Genomic DNA, 19,958 nt, shown 5'->3' on the forward strand with positions numbered 1-19,958 from the left:
AAAACTCTTTATACTGCAGACATATAAAATTAATTTTCAACATAAATAGCAGTTGGTTTTAGGTTATGCCCTAAATAAAAACAATGACCCAGTTAAGCAGTTCTGTGCTTTTCCTATCCTGTGGGAGAGGTAAGCAACTGTTTAATCATTTACAGATTGAAAATATTATGCAGGTACACTAACACAGTGGCCTTTTGAACATGAAATCATAGTACTTTCACTTGTATGGGCAGATACATTGTTCTGAGTGCATTTTAAGGAAAATAAAAACGCTTCCACGATCTACAATACTTTGTAGTTAATTATTTCTCATTTCAATGGGCCCATTATTGCAATGCAGTAACCACACAAATGCTATTTCTTACAAGCAGGAATACCAATAATGGACATGCTTATGTACCTTTGATTCTTCCCCACACTTTTGCATCTTAAGCCTATGCTGCTGGAAGTCAAAGACAAAGGAGAGCTTGGGTCTCTTCTTTGACCCAAACTGTACTTAAACTGTAAATTTCTCCACTTGAAAGTAGAAAAGATCATCCCTAATATTCATTTAAACCATCCACTTCACTAGTTTGCTGTTCAGCTGTCTTGAGCATGAAACAATACCAGCACTGTGTTTGTATGATGATCAGGGCACACCTCTGATGCGAAAAGCAAAAGAACTCCAAAAACACTCTTACACATTTAGGTGATCAAATGCAAATAAAATATCGTAAATTTTAAAAAGACACTGAGACTTTTCTTTTAAAGACACATCGCTAACAAATGTCAAACTTCCCCTTGTAGGTTGGAACAATCCAATCAGCCTTGTTTCTAATGGCTAGCTAGAAAAACTTTCTAATGTGTCTCACACAATTTAATGGAAGTGCAAATCTCAAATCTCCCTTTTGTTGCAGGCTTTCTTGAAAACGTGAGGAAAAATACTCTCCTAATCTACCCATATTAAAGAACCTGCTCTCAAATCATACTAGAAAGGAATGGAAAGGAAAAAAAGTGCTGAGCTGCATCTACAGCATCATCTTACTATGAAGCCAATTTTTAAAAGTAGCTCACTCTGACTGGACATGTTAGATCTCATTTTGTTGTGTGTTTCACTTAGGTTAGGGATAGCACAAGTGCCAGGCACTTCCTGCCTGAAGAATTTAAAGATTACCATTGCATGTCCAGCATGCAATACGCAGTCTGCCACGGGTAGCAGCATCATTTCAGGAGCTATTTGGAAATTTCTAAAAATCGCACTTCCAGTGAAACTTGCAGAACAATGAAACTTCATTTTATTTTATTGGTATTATATTGGTATATATTATAGTTCTTGAGCATCTCTATGTAAGTGATACTTCATCATTTCTGCCAAAGTTGTATAAATACCACTGATCAACTCCAGAGACACATATATACATCCTTTATCAGGGGAGCAATCTGCAATACTCAGCAATTTCTCCAAGAAAAAAAGGAAGTACAGTTCTTTGCACTACAGCCACATATATAGGACCATTAGCTACTTCATTCATTTGGAAGTCATTAGCTAAAGTGCCACAGAATCTTTTGCTTCTGTTAATCTATGTGCATGAGAGTGGAATATCTGAGAACACACAGAAGAGACAGACAGCAATTCCTAAATCAATTATTCCTGAATGGGCTGACAACTTCTGTTGTCAGTACGCAGCCAAACAAGTCTCTTGCTTTCTTTCAGACCACTGTCACACAACAGACCTACCCTGCACTTGCAGAATAGATCAAGCTCTTTGCAGAAACATACACGTTACACCTGACATTTGCTGGAAGGTCTGCAGATGTGCATAGAATTTCATGTGTCCCGAGGAGCATGTTCACAGCAAACATGAATAAGCTCAGCTCTTCACCAAAGCATGTGTTAGAAACATGGGCGCCTCTTAAGAAGCCAGTAGAGGAAAGCAGACTGCTGCTGTCAGGAGAACCATTCATCTCTTCTGCAGGCGCCTTCGAATGCAGTCTGGATGAATTATCCTGACAGATTACATAGGAGCCCCAGGCTACGGCACGTTGATGTCTGATGCAATCATGCAGATGATTTAAAGCGATTTCTCATACCCAAGTTCTTTACATCAACAAAATACAGAACTTGAACCAACACAAACATACCAAAATCCATTGGATAAGAAGAAAATGTGAAATTCAATGAAATGAGAGGACACTGCGCATGCAGGAGTGGGTGCTAAGTGCTCTATTAATACCCACAAAAAAAGATTAACTATTCTTCATAGTCGCTCAAGTCAATTAATCAGAACTTTTTTCCCCTGAAATTGGCTGCTGTTAGCGACTGCTAATCTTTTTCTCACTACCAAAACATGTTAAAAATTAATCTTTAAGACTACAGAATGCTTTCCCATTCCTTACTTGGAGAAGAGAGAATGATAAAATAAAGACAATTTAAGATTACAGTCTATAAGGCATAACTGATGCATATCAAAACCCTGATCTCAATTTTAACACGTGGCACTGCCTTTTGAACAGGCTCAATCTAACCACTGTGTTTCCTGAGAAGATTTTACATCTATAAGCTGTGATTTTCTGTAAGTTTGTGACTACATACAGGATGTAATTAAATCTTTCTTAACGAAGCAAAGGTAGAACCAAATCTATTAGAGTTATGTAAGCAAAAAGATATTTTAACTCCAAATACACAACTCTTTCTGATTGAATACACTACTATAATTTCTTCTCTTCTGTTTAGCTCCTGTGCTCTGCATTTCCCTGCTTTTTATCAGTGTGCCACTAAAAGACACAGCATCTACTTTTTGTTTTCCTCAGTGCGGGCAAGAAAGTTTACACAACCAACAAAATAGTTCCATGGATAAGAAACACTGAGGAATTAAGACCACAGAGACATCAAATTCTAAATAGCTATTTCAGGTATTTTCAAATGCCCTTATTTGTATCCTCCAAACTCATTGCTGTTTCCAGCAAAATCCATAGAACTATGTTCTTCAGGAAGGAATCCGCTCCTCTGTCAGAATTAATTTTCTTAACAAGCCAACAAGCATGGAGTCCACCTTCATCTTTACGCCATTTATTTGCCTCAGTAAAACACTGGTTTGAGCATTTCATCCCATTACAGATGTTTCACAACATAAAATACCTCACGCTTCCACAAGGGAGGCCATAGCTCAATAAACACTTGAAGGCACTTCAAATTAGTGCAGCCACAGACAAAAGCAAGCCTTGTCTGCCTCTTGCTTTCGGCCACTTGTTCTCACACCCTTCCTGGAGGAAAACACTTCTGCAGCCACATGGTAAACCAGACCAGGCACTTGAGATAAAAATAGCTGTTAGTTTTAACCTAGAGCAATCCCCTAATTTATTTTAGTGTGCACATGCAGCAGTGCCTTCCCTGACAGAGGGATAGGACAGTTGAGAGTAGGGAAACACCAGCAACTGCTGCTTTCACCAGCACTGCCAGCCTGGGTTTTCATTTCAAACAACCTTAAATCCCAACCAGAAGTGCAGACACCACCCCTTCCCCTAGGAAGACCAGTCACATGAGTGGCACACAGGCTTCAGGAACTGAACTGGCTTAAGACAAACCAGCGCCCCTACCCATTCCCACAGCACAGTGCTTAGATTTCAGCCAACTCACCTCTCTAAGGCAGCTCATTGTGCAACTGCCAGTGGTAGGGGCAAGGAAAGGAAGGCAGGTGGGATTATGGTTGTCTCAGCTTGGATTGATATACTTGCTGTGGGGCACCCTTAAAAGGGTAATGAAACTCTGGGTTGAGGTTTAACAAAGATAAGAACAGGACAAAAGGTAAAGCACAATAAGCGTTTTGCCTTTCCAAATGTTGGCAGCTCAGTGGTGGTGGAGAGAGACAAGAGGCTGATTCTTGCTCTTACAGCAAAAGTACAAAATTTAAGACAGCATTACAACAAAATTTTACTGTTTTCATTTAAAACGCTAGCCACATGCTGGGCTAGTGGTAATTAGCACTTTATTATTTTCATCTGTACACACAACTTTTCAATCACCATCTCTGGAAATGCAGCTTTCAGCCACTGCATTTTACACAAAAGAGTAACACTTAGCCTCGCTAAATTTAACATCAAAAATATGGTAACATTTTAAAACAAATTATCTCAAATTATTAAATCATCAGAGCAGGTAAGACATTTGCTTCCTCTGCTTTCATGTACTAGCCAAACTGACTACTCAAAAGAACAGAAAAGAAAGATCAGCTGTATACCTGTGTTGCAGAGCTTTTGCTTACCCATGTCAGGGGAATGATGTGAGTAAGTCCCCAGGGACAGCTATGACTTGCTTAAATAGTACGCAGGCAAAAGCGGCCTACAAAGACAGGCTAGCCATGGTGAAAAGTGGTTTACATGAGGACTCTGTAAGAGGGCTATGCATTCAATGATACATAATGCAGAAGCCCTCCTGATCCGCTGCCTATGCTAAATCATAGTGGCAGTTCATGTTGTATGTTGTCTTCTGCCTAGCACATGCAGCTCACCCACTTCCCAAGACATATCATTTACTTAGCATCTGCACCAACACTTTCATAAAAATAAACACTGTTGCGCTTCAGTGCTCTAAGTGCTACGCAGCAGAAACACAGCTGATGAAGGAAATGAAAAATAACACACAGATGGTCACGCAAAACTCTATGAGAATAAGCACTAGTCATGGTCAGAACAGGCTTCAAATCTCTTCTAAGGTCTTCAAACTCCTCACCACACCAGGACCAAGTGAAATTTCACAAGTCTTACATATGTCAACAAAGCAGCAAAAAAATCTCAAGTCATACCAGTAATTCACATGCTAAATTAACACTAGTAATCTTTTTCTGTTCCATTATTAGTTCATAAATGAGACCACAGGGCCTATGCTGCAGACCCACAGTGGCATACATTGATCTAAATACCACCCACTGCTGTACCGTATTGCCTTTTATAATAGCTGCAACTTCCCGTCCTGCCTACTGCCGGTGCTTATCGTACCCTTGTTAAACTGTACAGCAGTTTTATACCCAGGTTACCACGCTATCTGCTTTTTACTGAGTAAGGGTGTGGGTCAACAGGGGTCTAACAATCACTGCAGCCTGCACAATGGAGAGGATGCAAGGTAGGGTCAGGGAGGAGAGGGCGAGACAGCAGCAGCCAGTGGTAAAAATCATGTTTGGCTACCGTGGAATCAACAGAAGCCGGCAGGAAGGAAGCTGATGGTTCGGGTACCTGAACAAAAAACAGTGGGGCATCTAGAGGCTTTCAGAAAGAAAACCTAAGAAAACCACTGCAATTATTTGCACCCTGTAGCTGCACCAAGACCAGTAACTTTAAATATCAGTTTCTAACCCTCTTTAAAGTTTGTCATCCAACTGATGAAACAGTTAACACTCCACATCTCTACACCAGTATTTCCTTCTGCCGGTGCAGGTGACATACAGCATCATCTTAGTTTCTAACACTCATTTTCAACTCCAATTTCAAAATTACGATGGGCACTGTTTGAGGTTTTCCCATTGTGAACAACATGGCTTCATTCTAGTGTCATGAAATATAATACACGTTCTGTTCTAAAAGGCAATTCATTCCTAATTTTGCCTTGTAGATATTCCCTTAAAAGGAAGGTATTTTCACACTTGTGACCCACTATGAATACAATCAATAAAACAAACATTATGTACTACTGAAAAATAAGATGATTAAGTAGGAAGATGACAGTAAATTTACATACTTTAGTCACAGGTTTTTAACTGCCGAAATTATCACAGATGTATAGCAAGAACATATAGGAAGTCAGTAGTGTCTTAAGCTCCATTAAAAACTATCTGTGACCTTTGAAACTGCCCATCAGCTTTGCTGTAACTGCTTCAGAGCAAGAAGAAAAGGATGCCTTGTGTTACAGAGCCGGAGATCTTGAAAACAGCTCTAAAAATGAAGAGATAAAGTAATGAAAATGCTTTATTTGATGTTTTCAAATATACTTGAGAAAAAGATAAAAACTGATCACCACTGGACTTCGTATCTAAGTGTTCAAAAGCATTAAATTTAATGCATCTCTCTTTCCACCCTTGTGGTAATAGACATATTTTGACAACTGTACACAATGGCATAAAAATAGAAATTAACAGATAACGTGGTTCAGGTCTTCCTGGTTTTGCAAAACTTATGGATTTGTAAAAGAAAAATTAAGCACCAGTGGCTTCTTTCCACCACACTGAACAAGGCAAGATGTTTTTCCCACATCTTGACCATTTTGGGGCAAAGTTAAAATGACCAGATATGTATTTAACTGGCTACAGTCCTGCTAAAGGTGCAACAGCTGCCAACTCTGAAAACCTTTGTGGACTTGCTGGCAAACATACATGTACAACATACTCCACATACATGCTAGATCACTGCAGTAAACTATCCTCTCAGACTCAAAATCTCTTAACTCTGAGAAGTAACCAAGTAAAATGGCACCATTGTAATTCACCTTCTGTTTCCATTGCCTTCCTAATTCATCTTTCCACTCAAGATACTGAGGATCTTTCACCTGCCTTGTTCCTGTGGGGTTTCTCTATACAAAAAACATTTACATCCTAGCAGCTATACAAGTTGCTTGTCTTCCCAGCTCTAATTAATATGCCACTTTAGTTTCGCCTCAATATAAAACTAAGAGTGCAAAAATAGGATGTATAAAGAAAACTGTGACAAAACTGCTAAAACAGTTCAGTGTTTCTATCCCCCTCCCTCAATATCTGAAGCTGCAACTGGGCACCGAAACAAGTACTACTTCTACTCCAAGAAACAGCAATTGAGAGACCTGAAAAGATTTCCTCTTCACAGTTAAGCAACATTTGAGGTCTTAGGACCACCCAATCTAAGTCTGGGAAAACCACAAGTGGATCAGTGAATACGAGGAGAAAATGGCATTTAGGGATGAAAAGTAAATTAAACTTTTGCAAATCTGGAATAATTTTACAAAATATTTACTTACAAGCTTTGTTTAAATGCCAGACCAAGATCAACAGTATTAGTGTAATATTACTGACAGCATCACGCTGGGCAGCTTTTACAACCATCATCTTTTTTGAAACCGGGACAGATGAGTTATCTGCTAACAACCTTTCACAGAAGCATACCAAGTTTTTCCAAGTTCCCTTTTCCACCACTAATAACATTCCTCAAGGATGTATCAAATGGTTATCTTCCACACCACTTCAAGTAAAGAACCAAGAAAATCAGTATATTGTTTGAAGAAATGGTTCTATTAGAAGAACCACTGTGGGAGAGAAAAGTTTAAAAAGAGAATCCATGCGGCATCATGCACAATACATCAAATTTCAGCAAGACTGATGATCCAAAGATCAGTAGCTGGCAGGATTATCATTCTGATGAGTACTATACCTGCCCTGGATGACAAAAGCTCCTCCTTGAACTAAAAGTAAATTTGGAAAGAACTTCAAAAATCTGGGAGGGAGGTTTAGAGGGGGGATTAACAAGGGAAGTTATGAAGTCGGGAGAAGAGTTTTTAATAAAGTATATAGATGATCTGACCATTGATTTTATTTTCGTTTTTCAGTACATAAATGACACATAATCTCTGGGATATGGTTAATAAGGTAGTAGTCTCCTGTGATTTTGCTGGAGCTGAATTGAGTTTTCACATCATAAAGAATGCAGGAATGCTAAAATGTAACACATTTATTTAAAACTTTTACTGAACAATGGAAAACGTTAACAAAAACAAAGATATCCACACAGAACAGAAAAAAAAAACAACTGAAAATATCTTTTTTTTTATACTACAATTAACAAAACTGATGTAATGCGGTCTTGCCAATGAAAGGCAAACTTTGGCATAAAGCAAGCACTGGAAAAATATTTCTTAAAAAAAAATAAAAACCAACAACCCAACAACAGAACACACACACACACACAACCAACCTACCAAACAAGACAACCTCCAGACTTTACCTCTGAAAAAGGAAAAAGTGTCAAGTTTGAACCTCTCTGATCCTAATTTATAGGTCATTTTACAGAAAGGTGGATTCACAGTATTGAAGACCAAAAGGGCTCTTTTAAATATGATTTCTTGTATATCACAACTACTTACAGCTGGCTAGTCACAATTCTAACCACAGGGAATTTAGGATATTGCATTAAATTTAACTTTCCAGAAAGTTTTCAGGCTTGATTTAAAGGTATCTTGAGAGAGACAATTTTTAACTATTTCTAAAGCTAGCATGCTTTAAACACTTGGAGAGGATAACAAACAAACAAAATAACCCCACCAAAGCAACTGTTTCTAAGATATTCTTAAAAAATACACCTACTTTATTTATGGCATATGGGTGAATTCCTTATTATTCAATACTACTGTTGCCAAGAATGACACAACTAAGTTCATAAACTTTATTCAGCTTACACAAAAACACTTACTAATGCAACAACTATGTATGCTATCGCAACAATGATGCAGAACTGGAACTTTCCTAATTGTGTTACCCTTCGAAAACAAGATGCATGGAATTTCTACTAATAGGAGAGAAGTTCACTCAGTCGAAAACCTGAAACTTAATACTTTCAGTAAGCTACTAAGAACAGAGGTTCTTAAGATCAGCAGTCAAATAATTTTAAGAAAATAATGACTACCTGAGTCAAAATGCAGAACATCTATCGTACACAGAGACCAGTGAACAGGCCAAAACATCCTCTTCATGTAAGCAAAAATTAAAAGCAAGCACATCTGACAAGTACATATTCAGCCCCCATTTACACATATTCTGCTTCCAGGAATCCTTCTTCTTCAAAAGGATTTACCTTATCAAAACAATTGCCAATAGCTGCTAAGAATCCTTGCACTTCTAATGGTTCATGCACTTAGTATTATATTGTACATTGCTACTGTAAATGTATTTCAAATGTTTTATAGCTAGGGAGGTCAACTCAAATCACAATCTCACTGCAAACTTGCAACGAAATATTTAGAAGTATGAGTTGTCACTTACTGTCAAAGATAAACACTGATGTGCTTGATTTTCAGGGTGCAACTAATGTCACTAAAGTCAAAGAGATAACTAACCACTGAGCTTCAGCACCCATCAACTGTTTACAGACTGCTAACTCACGGTAAATTATTTTTATGCCAGTATTTGCAGAGAAAAAATAATCTAACCCAAACAGAACTGACAACTATAAACATAGAGATTTTGTAAGAAATGCCAACACGAAGCATCCAAATGCCATAAGCATTATCAACTGCTGTGTATCAATTCCAAGATCCAACTGACTGAAATAACTGAGATACCAGTAGCTAAACAGGTATGAACTATCTGCCTTAAATTCATTTTTTAAGAGTTTAGCAACCATAAAGAAATGTTATCCTTTTACAACTCTTCACCAAGGGAAACTAAGTGGTGATGCAGGGCAACAGCAGAAATTACATGCCCAAAAATAAACAGCACAGGTTAAACATTTCTTACTCATCCAAGGGTCGGTGTTTGTTTTCTTTTTCAAACACTAGACAAAGAATTCTTCAAACAAAAACCATTTTCAAAATTAATGCTATTCTGTGGTCCAAATGTCAAATCACTATCACATTTTCAAGTATAATTTTTAATTCAAATAACATAAAAAGTGTTCAAATATAAAGCAACAAGCTCAAATAGAACATGAATAGCACAGCTCAAGCTGTTTGCCTCAAATAATGGAAGGCAAAGCATGAAGCTTAGCAAAATCTGGTATTTCACAGTCTTACCACATTAATGAACAGGCTTCACAGACAATAACCCACCACTCTGTATAAAAAACAGCACTAGAAATTTTACAGATCCTACTTTAACACAAGTCCCTACCTGGCCTTTTACATTAACATTACTACTGCTCCTCCCCACCCCCATCCCCCCTAACTTCAGTTTAGTAACAAATCCACAGTCTATGCTTGGACAATCATTTCAACTATACCACTATTTAAAACAAAGGACCTCGGATGTTCCATAATATTTGATTAAAAAATTAATCTAAAAGCAACTTTTAACCAGAAAATGCAGGAGGAGAGGGAAATCCTTTGACTACAAAACAAATTCCAGGTAATCCTAACTGCTTCCCCAAAGCATGGGGTGCAGCTACAAAAGTGGGGGTGGCACGCAGTAGCTTATTTAAAAACCTTTCAAAATACGGATAAAATAACCAATATAGAAACATTTGCCAAAACGTTGAGCAGCAATTCCAACAAGGATTGCATTTGTACTGATGATTATCTGAGCTATCAAATCTGATGCATTCAAGGCAGCACTTAACTAGCTGATGACTGAAATGATACAGAACAGCAGTGATCACATTAAAAATCTAATGCATCATTTCCCAGAGCATAAAGCAGGTGGCAGAATTGCAGAAAAGGAGACCGATTATTTTTCTCTTATGTGAATAACATTCCTCCAAATCTTGAAAGCTGAACATCTCCGTTCAGTAGCAGGAAAATAATTTTCCTAAAGACTGCACTAATATGCTAGGAGGTCACTGGCTCGAGATGCACATGGTAATAGCATACAAGCTTCTGAAAGAACATTTATGCTACATTTCTAACACTAGCTCAGATACTTGATATTTATAGCCGTGTACACACACACACATATATATAAAAAACCGATGCGCACTGTACTGCTTAAATCCAAAGCAAAATGCAATACATTCTGGGATCAAGTATGAGAAGTCTAAGAGTGTTTACACAAAATGGTGATTCCTGCTTTCTTTAGAGGAGTGGACTAGGCTAGCACAACCTCAAAAGGCCCCCAAAGATGGAGCTGGGCTCAACAGAATCAGTACTGCAAGGCAACCTCACAGAAAGGACAGCTCTGCAGAACACATGTATGTACCTTCTGCCCACCAGACCCACTTAACCTCTTCGAATAAGGTTCAGTAACTGGAGGAGGAAAAAAAACGTTGCTGAGATTCTTGTTTTCAAAAGCAAAGAATTTTCACCATTTTTAGGTCTATACTTCCAACACTAGCTCACTTCCCCCCAGGAACAGCATTCCTCCACACAATTCTCTAGAGCACTGCTCCTCCTCACTACATCTATCTTCAAGGTGCAATGCTGGGAAGTGAAAAAGAGCATCAGAAAACCTGAATCAGCAGACATGTCAGCTAAGCCTGGCAGAACTTTAAGCCCCGGTCTTGAAAAATTCTTCCATACTTCTCAGCACAAGGATGAAGGGGATTTGCCTCAGCACTCCTGCCTACATGGTACCAAATCCCTGAATCCTCAAGAGTCTGTATTCTGCACAATTGCATCTTCAAAGCACTCTGCATTCCTAAGTAAAACTGTCCTATTAGCAAAACCAAATAGTTCAATAGAGCACTGCCCTCTCTATCATAAAACACTTATTCTAATGTTAATCTGGAGGATAATAAATCTCTCATCCAAAGAGCTGGGGGTCTTTTGAATCAAAACAATTCCTTATGGGTTTAGCTGTGACTCTCTTCCTCCTAAATGAGCCCAGCCAAGGACAATGGATACAAAGGGCAATGAGACACCACCCAGTCTAATTTAGCAAGAGTAGAAAATGGCACTTGTACAAAGGGCAACACATGGCAATTGTTCACATGTGGTAGTGCGTTATATTCACATGCCAGGAGCTCTGCATAGCAGGAAAAAGACACCTGCAATGGGCTACCTTGGCAGCTGGAATCTCTGTCAGTCCCCTGTTCAGAAGGAAAGCGTCTCTTCCAGGACATCTAAGGAAAAGCTACAGCCTGTCTCCCTCTCCCCCACTCTTGCGCAGCTGATGGATATGTAGTTAGAGCCACCTCCTCTGTGCCCGCTTCTTTCTCCCCAAATCAAGCCACCTCTCTTCCAAACCTGTGGTTGGAGGACACTGTTAGATCCTTTCAGGCTTGAAGTTCACAACTGGAAAGTTATCTTAGTGACCAAAAGGGAAAGACAGTTATTTCCAAGTCTGAAACAAAGTTTAAGGAAACAAAGTTCACAAAATCACACAGCTAGTTCTAGTCTTCCCACCTGTCCCGTGAAATTCTGAACTCAGCATACTGCAAGCAAAATGCAGCAACTTTGGTGACAAAAGGCACCGAGACACCCCTGCAGAGTAAGTGGCCAGGAAGTCACAACAGTCACTACAGTTGTTTGTTTCAGCCACCAACATCTGAATGATCATGAAGTATTTCAGATCCTACTGAAAGGCAGAGGCTAGGCTGATGGATCAGCACGTGCCTAATTCTGGACTGACCACAGTCAAAGCCACCATTGCCTACTGCCTTGCTGGATGGACAAGCAGAGGTGAGACCAGGAGCGCTGCGGAGAGAAGGGGAGGGCACACAGAGGAACTGAAGAGGGACAGGGAACACATAACAGATCCAGAAATGCTGCAGTTCAATCACATAATTAAAGACCATGGAAAACCATTTCATTAGGCTCAATGTACACAGAGCCATTAGTTCTTTCACTTAGCTTTTCAGATCATGGTAACTCAGCATCATACATTCTAAAAATTCTTTTCTTCTGCTACACTGAAGGAAACATTTTTAAGCTACAGCAATGAATCACTTGTACTTTCTTCAACGAGGTTTGAGTATATAACAATATCCTTATGGGTTGGTATTTGATTAGAACAAAATGCAGCAATCACATTCAAAAACAAGCATCCAGAGTTAAAGAAAAAAAAAATTTAAGAAAAAGTTGCAAACAAATCTGCTTCAAATCACTTGGGTACCCCCTTCGGAAACCCAAAGTTTATTTTTAACTTAAGGCTTTATTCCAGTTTCATATGCAAACCAGTACCCACTAGAAATCCCAAGAGATGACTACCAAACTACACGTGTGATAACAAAGTTCTTGCTCCACAGACCCTACAATCTTCATACCTTCAAAATAACTGAGATATTACTCAACTCCTATTTTGATGAAAGCTAAGCAACCATTTCCCTCTTAGCTGTTTTATAATGTTTCTCTACATCCAAAAAAAGGTTAAACTTAACTAGCAAACAGGCCATATTGAATTTATGTCAATAGCTGAACATCTGTTAAGAGCACTGTTTCTCAAAATGCAATCCACAAAGAGCAGGAAGCGTATATGGTGCTGGCTTGCTTTCATTCACACCTGCTTAATTACATGAAAAACAACTAAAACACTTTAAGTATTTTTCAAATATCAATTTCCTTCCAACCAGGAGCTAGAATCACTACAGAACTGTTTGAAAATCAGAAGAGCTGACTTGCACAGCCATAGGCTGGACAGTCCCCGATACATGCAACTGTATAAAAGGCAGCACTGGGTACTTTTCTGTTGGCACCTTTTTCAGTGTTTCTGAACGTGTTCAATCTCATACAAAATGCTAATATTTTCCAATACAGCAGGACACTCAAGTTCAAGACCTTGACCAAAGAATGTTGAATTACATACATGGAGTGATTTTCAATATGATAGACTGAAAAAAATCCCACCCAAATCCTACAAGATAATACAAGTGAAAAGCATATTCACCACAGCAGTACCTGCACTTTTACATTCCTCAGTTTGCAGCTATCTGGAAGGGGAAGAGAAGAACATCTGACCCAATATTCAAAACAAGTTTCATATTGACCAAAACCATATTGTTATTTTTAAATCAGTTCATACTAGGGAGGTGCTCTACAGAAAAGCATGTGAGAAACAAAAACACTCTATCTTCAGAACAAGATTTAAATACCACAGCATGCGAGGCTTAGAGCTGCTGAACAGTGGAAAAGAAAATGTTGCTTATTAACACAGGATCAACCTCCGTAACATAACGAATGAGGCTAGGTTCCTACACAGTATCCCTTACAGTGTTTTTGTAAAAGAGCTTAAAAGCAACTTTAACTGTGGAATTTCCTAAGCCTTGGGTACTTTCATTGGCCATCAACATATTCTCTTAGAAGCCTGTACATCTATTTAATACATTAATTTATTAATAGCTTTATGCAGACCCTTCATGAGCAAGACAGCAATTTCATTTCTGTATAGGACTCCTTACCCAAATTACAACTATGCCAGCATTTAAAGATACAAGATATGGGCTCCCTAACCTTCTCTGGAAAAAGATAAATGAAAATATTTTGGCAAGGAAACAGTCCTTCACAAGCAGAATTTTTCTTAGAAGCTCCAACAGTTTCTCATACTCAAGAGCATTGTATTCAACAACACCAGAGACTCTAACCTTGAAACAGGCTCTGCTTTTTGTTACCAAATAAAATGAAGCTTGTCAATAAAGAGGTTCCCCTCCTGCTCAAAAGTGAGACTTCTGTGCAAACTTCAGGCATTAAACTAGAGGGACACTGTAAATTGAAATCCTGGGTAGGAGCTCTTCAGCCATTTCTCAGAGTACAGTATGATAAAGCGAAGAGCATACCTAAAAGTCTGTTGTCCACGCAGTCCCACTTCTTGCTGCATGGTCCCCACCCCCTCTAGCACACCTCTGACCACTCAACTGAGCCAATTCAATTCAATAATCTGGAGGAAAATTATGACTCTTCCTCCTCACCTTCCCCCCCCCCACTCGCCCAATTATTTCAGTTTTCTCCTAGAATAACAAAATCAGTCTGCTCACCAAAAGGTCAGACAAGTGTCAGGTTAGCACAAGTATTTAGAGTGTGATGCTCCTACAGCACGAACTAACGCCTTGCTGCTGCAGCCTTCAAAAGGCTAAACGGTAAAATTGCCCAATTTCCTCTCAAAAGCAAATGGGTCTTCTCCTCCTCCATTATAAACAGAAACAAAACAAAACCAGGTATGCCAAATGCTTATTAGCATTAGCTTTGTATGCGTATAGGAACATATTTAAAATTAAATGCAATTAGCTGGAAATAAGATGAAAAGGTAAGTCGACGTGACTAGCTTGCTCTATGGACACATCTCTGACCTTTTTCCATTCAAAAAATTAATTAAAATGTATGCTTAACAGTACAGTGCATATATTTCCTATTCCCTTTGTGCATTTAAATGCAGCATTTGTGATATTCAAATACATTTCCATCTCTGAGATGTACAGAAACTTATGTGAAAACAGAGTTGAATTCCCGAAATGAAGCAAGACCAGTGCAAGAAGTGGAATTGAAAACCATAAAATTTCTCTTCTCAACCCCTGTATTCACAGACGTGAAAGTTTCAAGATGCTGTCAAAACATTCACTCCCACCACTTTCTCCCAAGCATATGATCAAAGTGACAGTTACTGTGGCATCCTCTGATCTCCTGCCATGAAGTGACCAAATTGTGCCTCGTAATTTTTAAAGTGCTAAAGCCTAATCATTAATTCCACCCGGGGAGGAGAAATCTCGCGGATTTCTCTAAACAAAACAAAACAAAACACCGTCTCTCCCACATTCCAGACTCTCACCCCTATATACGCTTCTACATACTCTCGGGCGCGGTGAGTTTATTTGCAGAGCACGCAGAATCTCCCCGTTACCCGCCCCCCACCACTTCACACAGAGCCTGCGGAGGAGAAGCCCGGGGGTCACCCGCGGCTCGGGCAGCCTCCCCCAGACTCGGGACGTTGTTCAAGGCGACAAACCCCAGCAGACCCTCCGCCTTCGGACTGCCCCTGTGCTCCCCCAGCCACCTCCACAGCCCAGCGTCTCCCTCCCCCGTCCCCTCGGTCGCGCCCCGCCCGGCTGAACCCCCCACCCCCCCCGCTCCGCCTGGGGCCGGAGCTGGGGGGGGGGGGGGGGGGGCGGCCCAGGCCCGGCAAACCGCCCCCGCACTTGGGGGGCGTGGGGGCCGCCTGAGGGAGCCCCTGCGCTCCCCGACGGGACGAGCACCCCACGGCGGGGGGGGGGGGAGCGGGGACGAAGACAAGGGGCTTTCCAAGAACGGGGCTCTTCTTTCGCCCTTTGTTGCCCAGAGAGGGGGCAGGCTCGGGGCGTGGGGCCACATGCCGGGCGGGAGACCAGAGGCGGGGGCTCCCTCTCCCCGCAGCCCACTCCCGGAGGGTTGGTTTCCCTCACCCGCCCGGCCGCCGGGCTGCGGGGCCCGCCCGCTCGCTCTCGCACCCACCTTTCTGCGCCCGGGTGCCCGGCGGCAGCGGCAGCAGCAGCAGCAGGAGGTGGAGGAGGCGGCTGAGGCGGAGCGGAGGGGCCGCCTGCCGGGTCCCCGCGGGGAGCGGCCGCCCCGGGCTCACCATGCCCCGCGGCGTGGCCAGCGCGGCCGGCGGTCCGAGGGCATCGCGGGCTGCGGGGCGGCCGGGCCGGGCCGGGCCGCGTCTCTGCCCTGCGCCCCGCGGCCGCCGGCGGGACGCGCCTGCGAGCCAGCCAGCCAGCGCGCGCCGCCAACCGCCCCCTGCAACCGGCCCAACCGCTTCCGGGTGCGCGGCGCGGCCCCCGCCGGCGGCGGCGGCCGTGGGGCTGCTCCGCTTCCTGCTGCCGCCCCCCGCGGGCCGCCGAGAGGCAGCCCCAGGCGCCGGGGGAAGCCGCGGGGTCCCGTCCCCGTCCCCGTCCCCGTCCAACCGCGCCCGGGGCGCTGCGGGGGCGTGCGGGGCGGGGGCGGCGCCTCCGGGGCGGCCTGCTCGGGGTTAACGGCCCCGAGAGTGAGTCCCTGCGAGCGTCAGCCCCCCTGAATTTCCTCGGTATTCCACCTCCGGCCTCCTCGCCGAGAATATTTCACTTTTTTTTTTTTCCCCCAAAGTAGAGATGAAGTGAGGCAAAATTGCCTGGAAGAACAAAACTCCTTGGAAACACGAGTACGGCTGTTGCTAACAGAAGAGGATAAACTGGTGTCATAGACCTCCGCACGCAAATGCTAATTCAGCTCTCGAAAAGCGAGGGATTGCCTACGAAGTCCCAAGCCACTGCAGTTTTAGTTCTCGTCATCTAGTGTTTGAACATTTACAGTGTGCCATCGGAGAGGCTTGCTTTAGGAGGCTGAATTCACCCGTGGGGAATAGATACTTCAAAAAAAAAGTAACTGTGAAGTCTTGCAACAAGAAGGCAAAATAGCATATTTACAGAGGCTTACAGTAGCTGTTATTGTACTGAATTAGTTCCCCTAGGTTGTCAAGAAAGCATATTTGCGGGGGGAAAGCACCCTAAGCACTGGTAGGAGCAAAGAATCACCTTTGTAATACCATCATCATCATTATCATGGAAGGGAGCACCTTGTTACATATTTTTCAGTGGTAGATGAAAGGAATGTAACTTTCAGATGCTGACAAAACGTTATCGTGCCCATGCTCCCACAGCCGCAGTCCCAGCCCTGCTTCCTCCCAGCAAGGTCGGAGAGACGAGAAGAAGGGTGGGAGCGGCACCCACACAAACATCATTTCACATTTCTTTCAGCTTCAGAATTGAAGCCTTCTCAGCCCTCCACTGACCACGCTCACTCTCACCACAAAGCAGAAGGGGCTTGGGACTCCACAGCTTCCAAAGATTATCCTCTCTGCCAGTACAGGCCTCATGGTTCATCCTTTCTGCTGTGGGGCTGTTGCAAGTCAACCCTGTGTCCTGGTGGTATCCGGCTCCAGCGGTTCCACTGCAAAAAGTGTCTTAAGGAAGAAATCGTTTTCCACTTCCTCTCCCAAACAGCCCTGTGAAACAGATACTGCTTTCCTGGCCAGTGGTGTCCCGTGCTGACGCCACCAAAATGGCAGGAAAAGCATCTCGGGAGCCGGTCTTACCTAACCCACAGAGCTGCTTGAAGAACTATTTAGATGATGTTTACTAATTGTTTTAACATTACTGTTCCTTGTTAAGATGCTGAAAACTGAACTATGTCCAAGTCTATGCTCAGGGTTTATTAAGGCTTTTTTCATAAAGAAACATGCAGAGCGTTATCTCTCCTTCCTTGAGCACATCAACCATACCACTTGTGCCAAATCATGGAAGAATCCAGGATAGATGTGGTTGCTCAGACTACAGAGAGCAAAATTTTGATGCACATTTTTTGCTTGTTTGGCTCACAGTTGTGCCACAGCTGCCAGGAGGTAGCTTCTCCTACATTTAGGGAATGTTAAACATGAGGATTTTAGTACATTTCGTATTTCTCCCCTTTTGAAACATTTTTAGCAACACACAAAGAAACCCCAATGAAAGCAAAGTCAATGGAAGGATATCTGAGATGAGGTTGTTTTGTCAGCTTGTAAGATGTAATAGTCACAAAGACATCCTGCAACATGTAATGGAAGATGAATCAAAAGTAATTTATATGCGTTCCTTTGTCTTCCATTCACCAGATACAGAAGTTTGTGCCACAGGACACGTGAAGCAGTTATATCACTACAATAACATCCTTTCTGTACTACAGAAAGCACATTCCTAAGATCACTAATCATTAGTGGTATTTGTTGTGTACTGGAAAAATCACTTCTTGAGTAATTTGTGGCTTAGTAGTGCCATGCATTAACAGGAGCATCTGAACATCCTACACATAAATCAGTAACAGTCTCTGGTGGACCTGACAGAGGTTTCCTCCTGTGTTATTTTCTGTTGGGCAGGCTGTGTGGGGTGTTTTCTTAGCTTGATTTGACTGTTCTAAAGGCCTTTATTTTTTCATGTAAAAAGGATATCTGGATCTGCAAGAGGGTTGATTTCTAAAAGCGGTGTGATAACTTGCAGAATTCCTAAAAGCAGCCAGGGGCCGAATTTGCTTAATCTATCTTGGAAGTTTGTCCCAAAGGCACATTCTCTGACCACAAATGGTTTATGTGGAGCCCTAGGTTACATATTTTGCAAAGGGAACACCATCCTGACGGAAGTGGTGACAAACTATGAAAGGTTGTACACCCTAAAAGCCTTAAAGATTTATGGAATCTACAGAGCCAAAGAATTAGGAACATAGTTCCATTAGCAATGCAACTGTTTGATGGCTTGTCTTGATACACGCTTTTTACGCAACAAAAAAATCTGAAGAATCAGATAAATCCAGATGGTCTCCCTGGCTTTCAGACTCTTCCTTCTTCTAAGAAGATTTCAGCACAAAATGAGTTTAAATAGACCAGCTGCAGAGTACTGCACATTTCGGTCTGTTAGAGTTCCCAGGCATCTCCTCTGGGGGAAACAGAACTGTATAATAAACACTCCATTTTAGTTTGTGACTTAGAACTGCCCTTGTCATCAAACAGAAACAGATACAGAATTAAAATATTGTGGGAAGCAAAACCAAACATAATATCATATGATACCGATATCATAAGGCAAGTTGCCAACACATCTTAAGAAATCAGCACAATTATTTTTTTTCAAGGTGGTAAGAGAGAAAATCAAACCAACTTCTTACTGCTGAAAGAAGAATGCTTAGCCAGCTAAGCATTTCTGTAACTTTTCCTTCCCATTGTGAGTAACTTCTAGAGGTAAATGAAACCATCATCTCCATCTGGTTCTCTCATTTCCCTTGAGAGGCTTCTGATGCACAAGGCTTCTTTCCCATCGTGGCTCTCTAGCTTTTACATTCTTCTACTGCATTTCGAAAGCTGAATTCAGCTGGAGGGCAGGGCTGTTATTCAGGGGGAGCTCCACAGTCTGGAGAAACAGGCTGATGTGAGCTTCCTGGAGTCCAAAAAGAGCAACTGCAAGGTCTTGCCTCTGGGAAGGAATAGCCCTGTGCAACAGTACAGGCTGGGGGCTGTTTGGAAGCAACTCTGCAGAAAAGGACCTGGGCGTCCTAGTGGACAATTTGAATAAGAGCCAGCAGTGTGCCCTCACAGCAAAGGCGGCCAACAGCGTCTTGAGCTGTATTAACAAGAGAGCCAGGGAAGTGATCTTTCATAAGACTTCATCTGAGTACTGTGTCCAGTTTTGGGCTCCCTCCAGTACAAGAACAATTTTGACAATGGGAGAGAGTCAATCAGAAGGCTTCCAAAATGGTCAGGGGCTAGAGAACATGATGCACATGAAGAAGCTGAGAGAGCTGGACATCTTCAGCTTGGAGTAGAGAATGCTAAGGGGAGACCTTGTTGCTGCCTATAACTACCTGACTGCAGGACAGGATGGGAAGATGGAACTAGCCTCTTCTCAGAGGTGCACAGTGA

At 42.0% G+C, this 19,958-nt stretch overlaps 1 protein-coding gene across 3 annotated transcripts in view; it reads right to left on the bottom strand.

Annotated features, from left to right (window-relative positions):
* DCBLD2 (discoidin, CUB and LCCL domain containing 2) overlaps nt 1–19,958 on the bottom strand; it is a 243,216-nt gene that overhangs the window by 29,140 nt on the left and 194,118 nt on the right. For 2 of the 3 annotated variants that reach the window (XM_075034250.1, XM_075034249.1), the window contains exon 1: nt 15,995–16,615. The exons of the other annotated variant lie outside the window; for it this stretch is intronic. In XM_075034250.1, coding sequence (XP_074890351.1) covers nt 15,995–16,121 — 127 coding nt within the window. In that variant the 5' untranslated portion in view covers nt 16,122–16,615. Of the gene's footprint in view, nt 1–15,994; nt 16,616–19,958 lie in introns of those variants that run through there. 3 annotated transcript variants of the gene reach the window in all.

The sequence above is a fragment of the Buteo buteo genome, chromosome 8, assembly GCF_964188355.1.
Source record: "Buteo buteo chromosome 8, bButBut1.hap1.1, whole genome shotgun sequence".
In the NCBI taxonomy this organism is placed as follows: domain Eukaryota; kingdom Metazoa; phylum Chordata; class Aves; order Accipitriformes; family Accipitridae; genus Buteo; species Buteo buteo.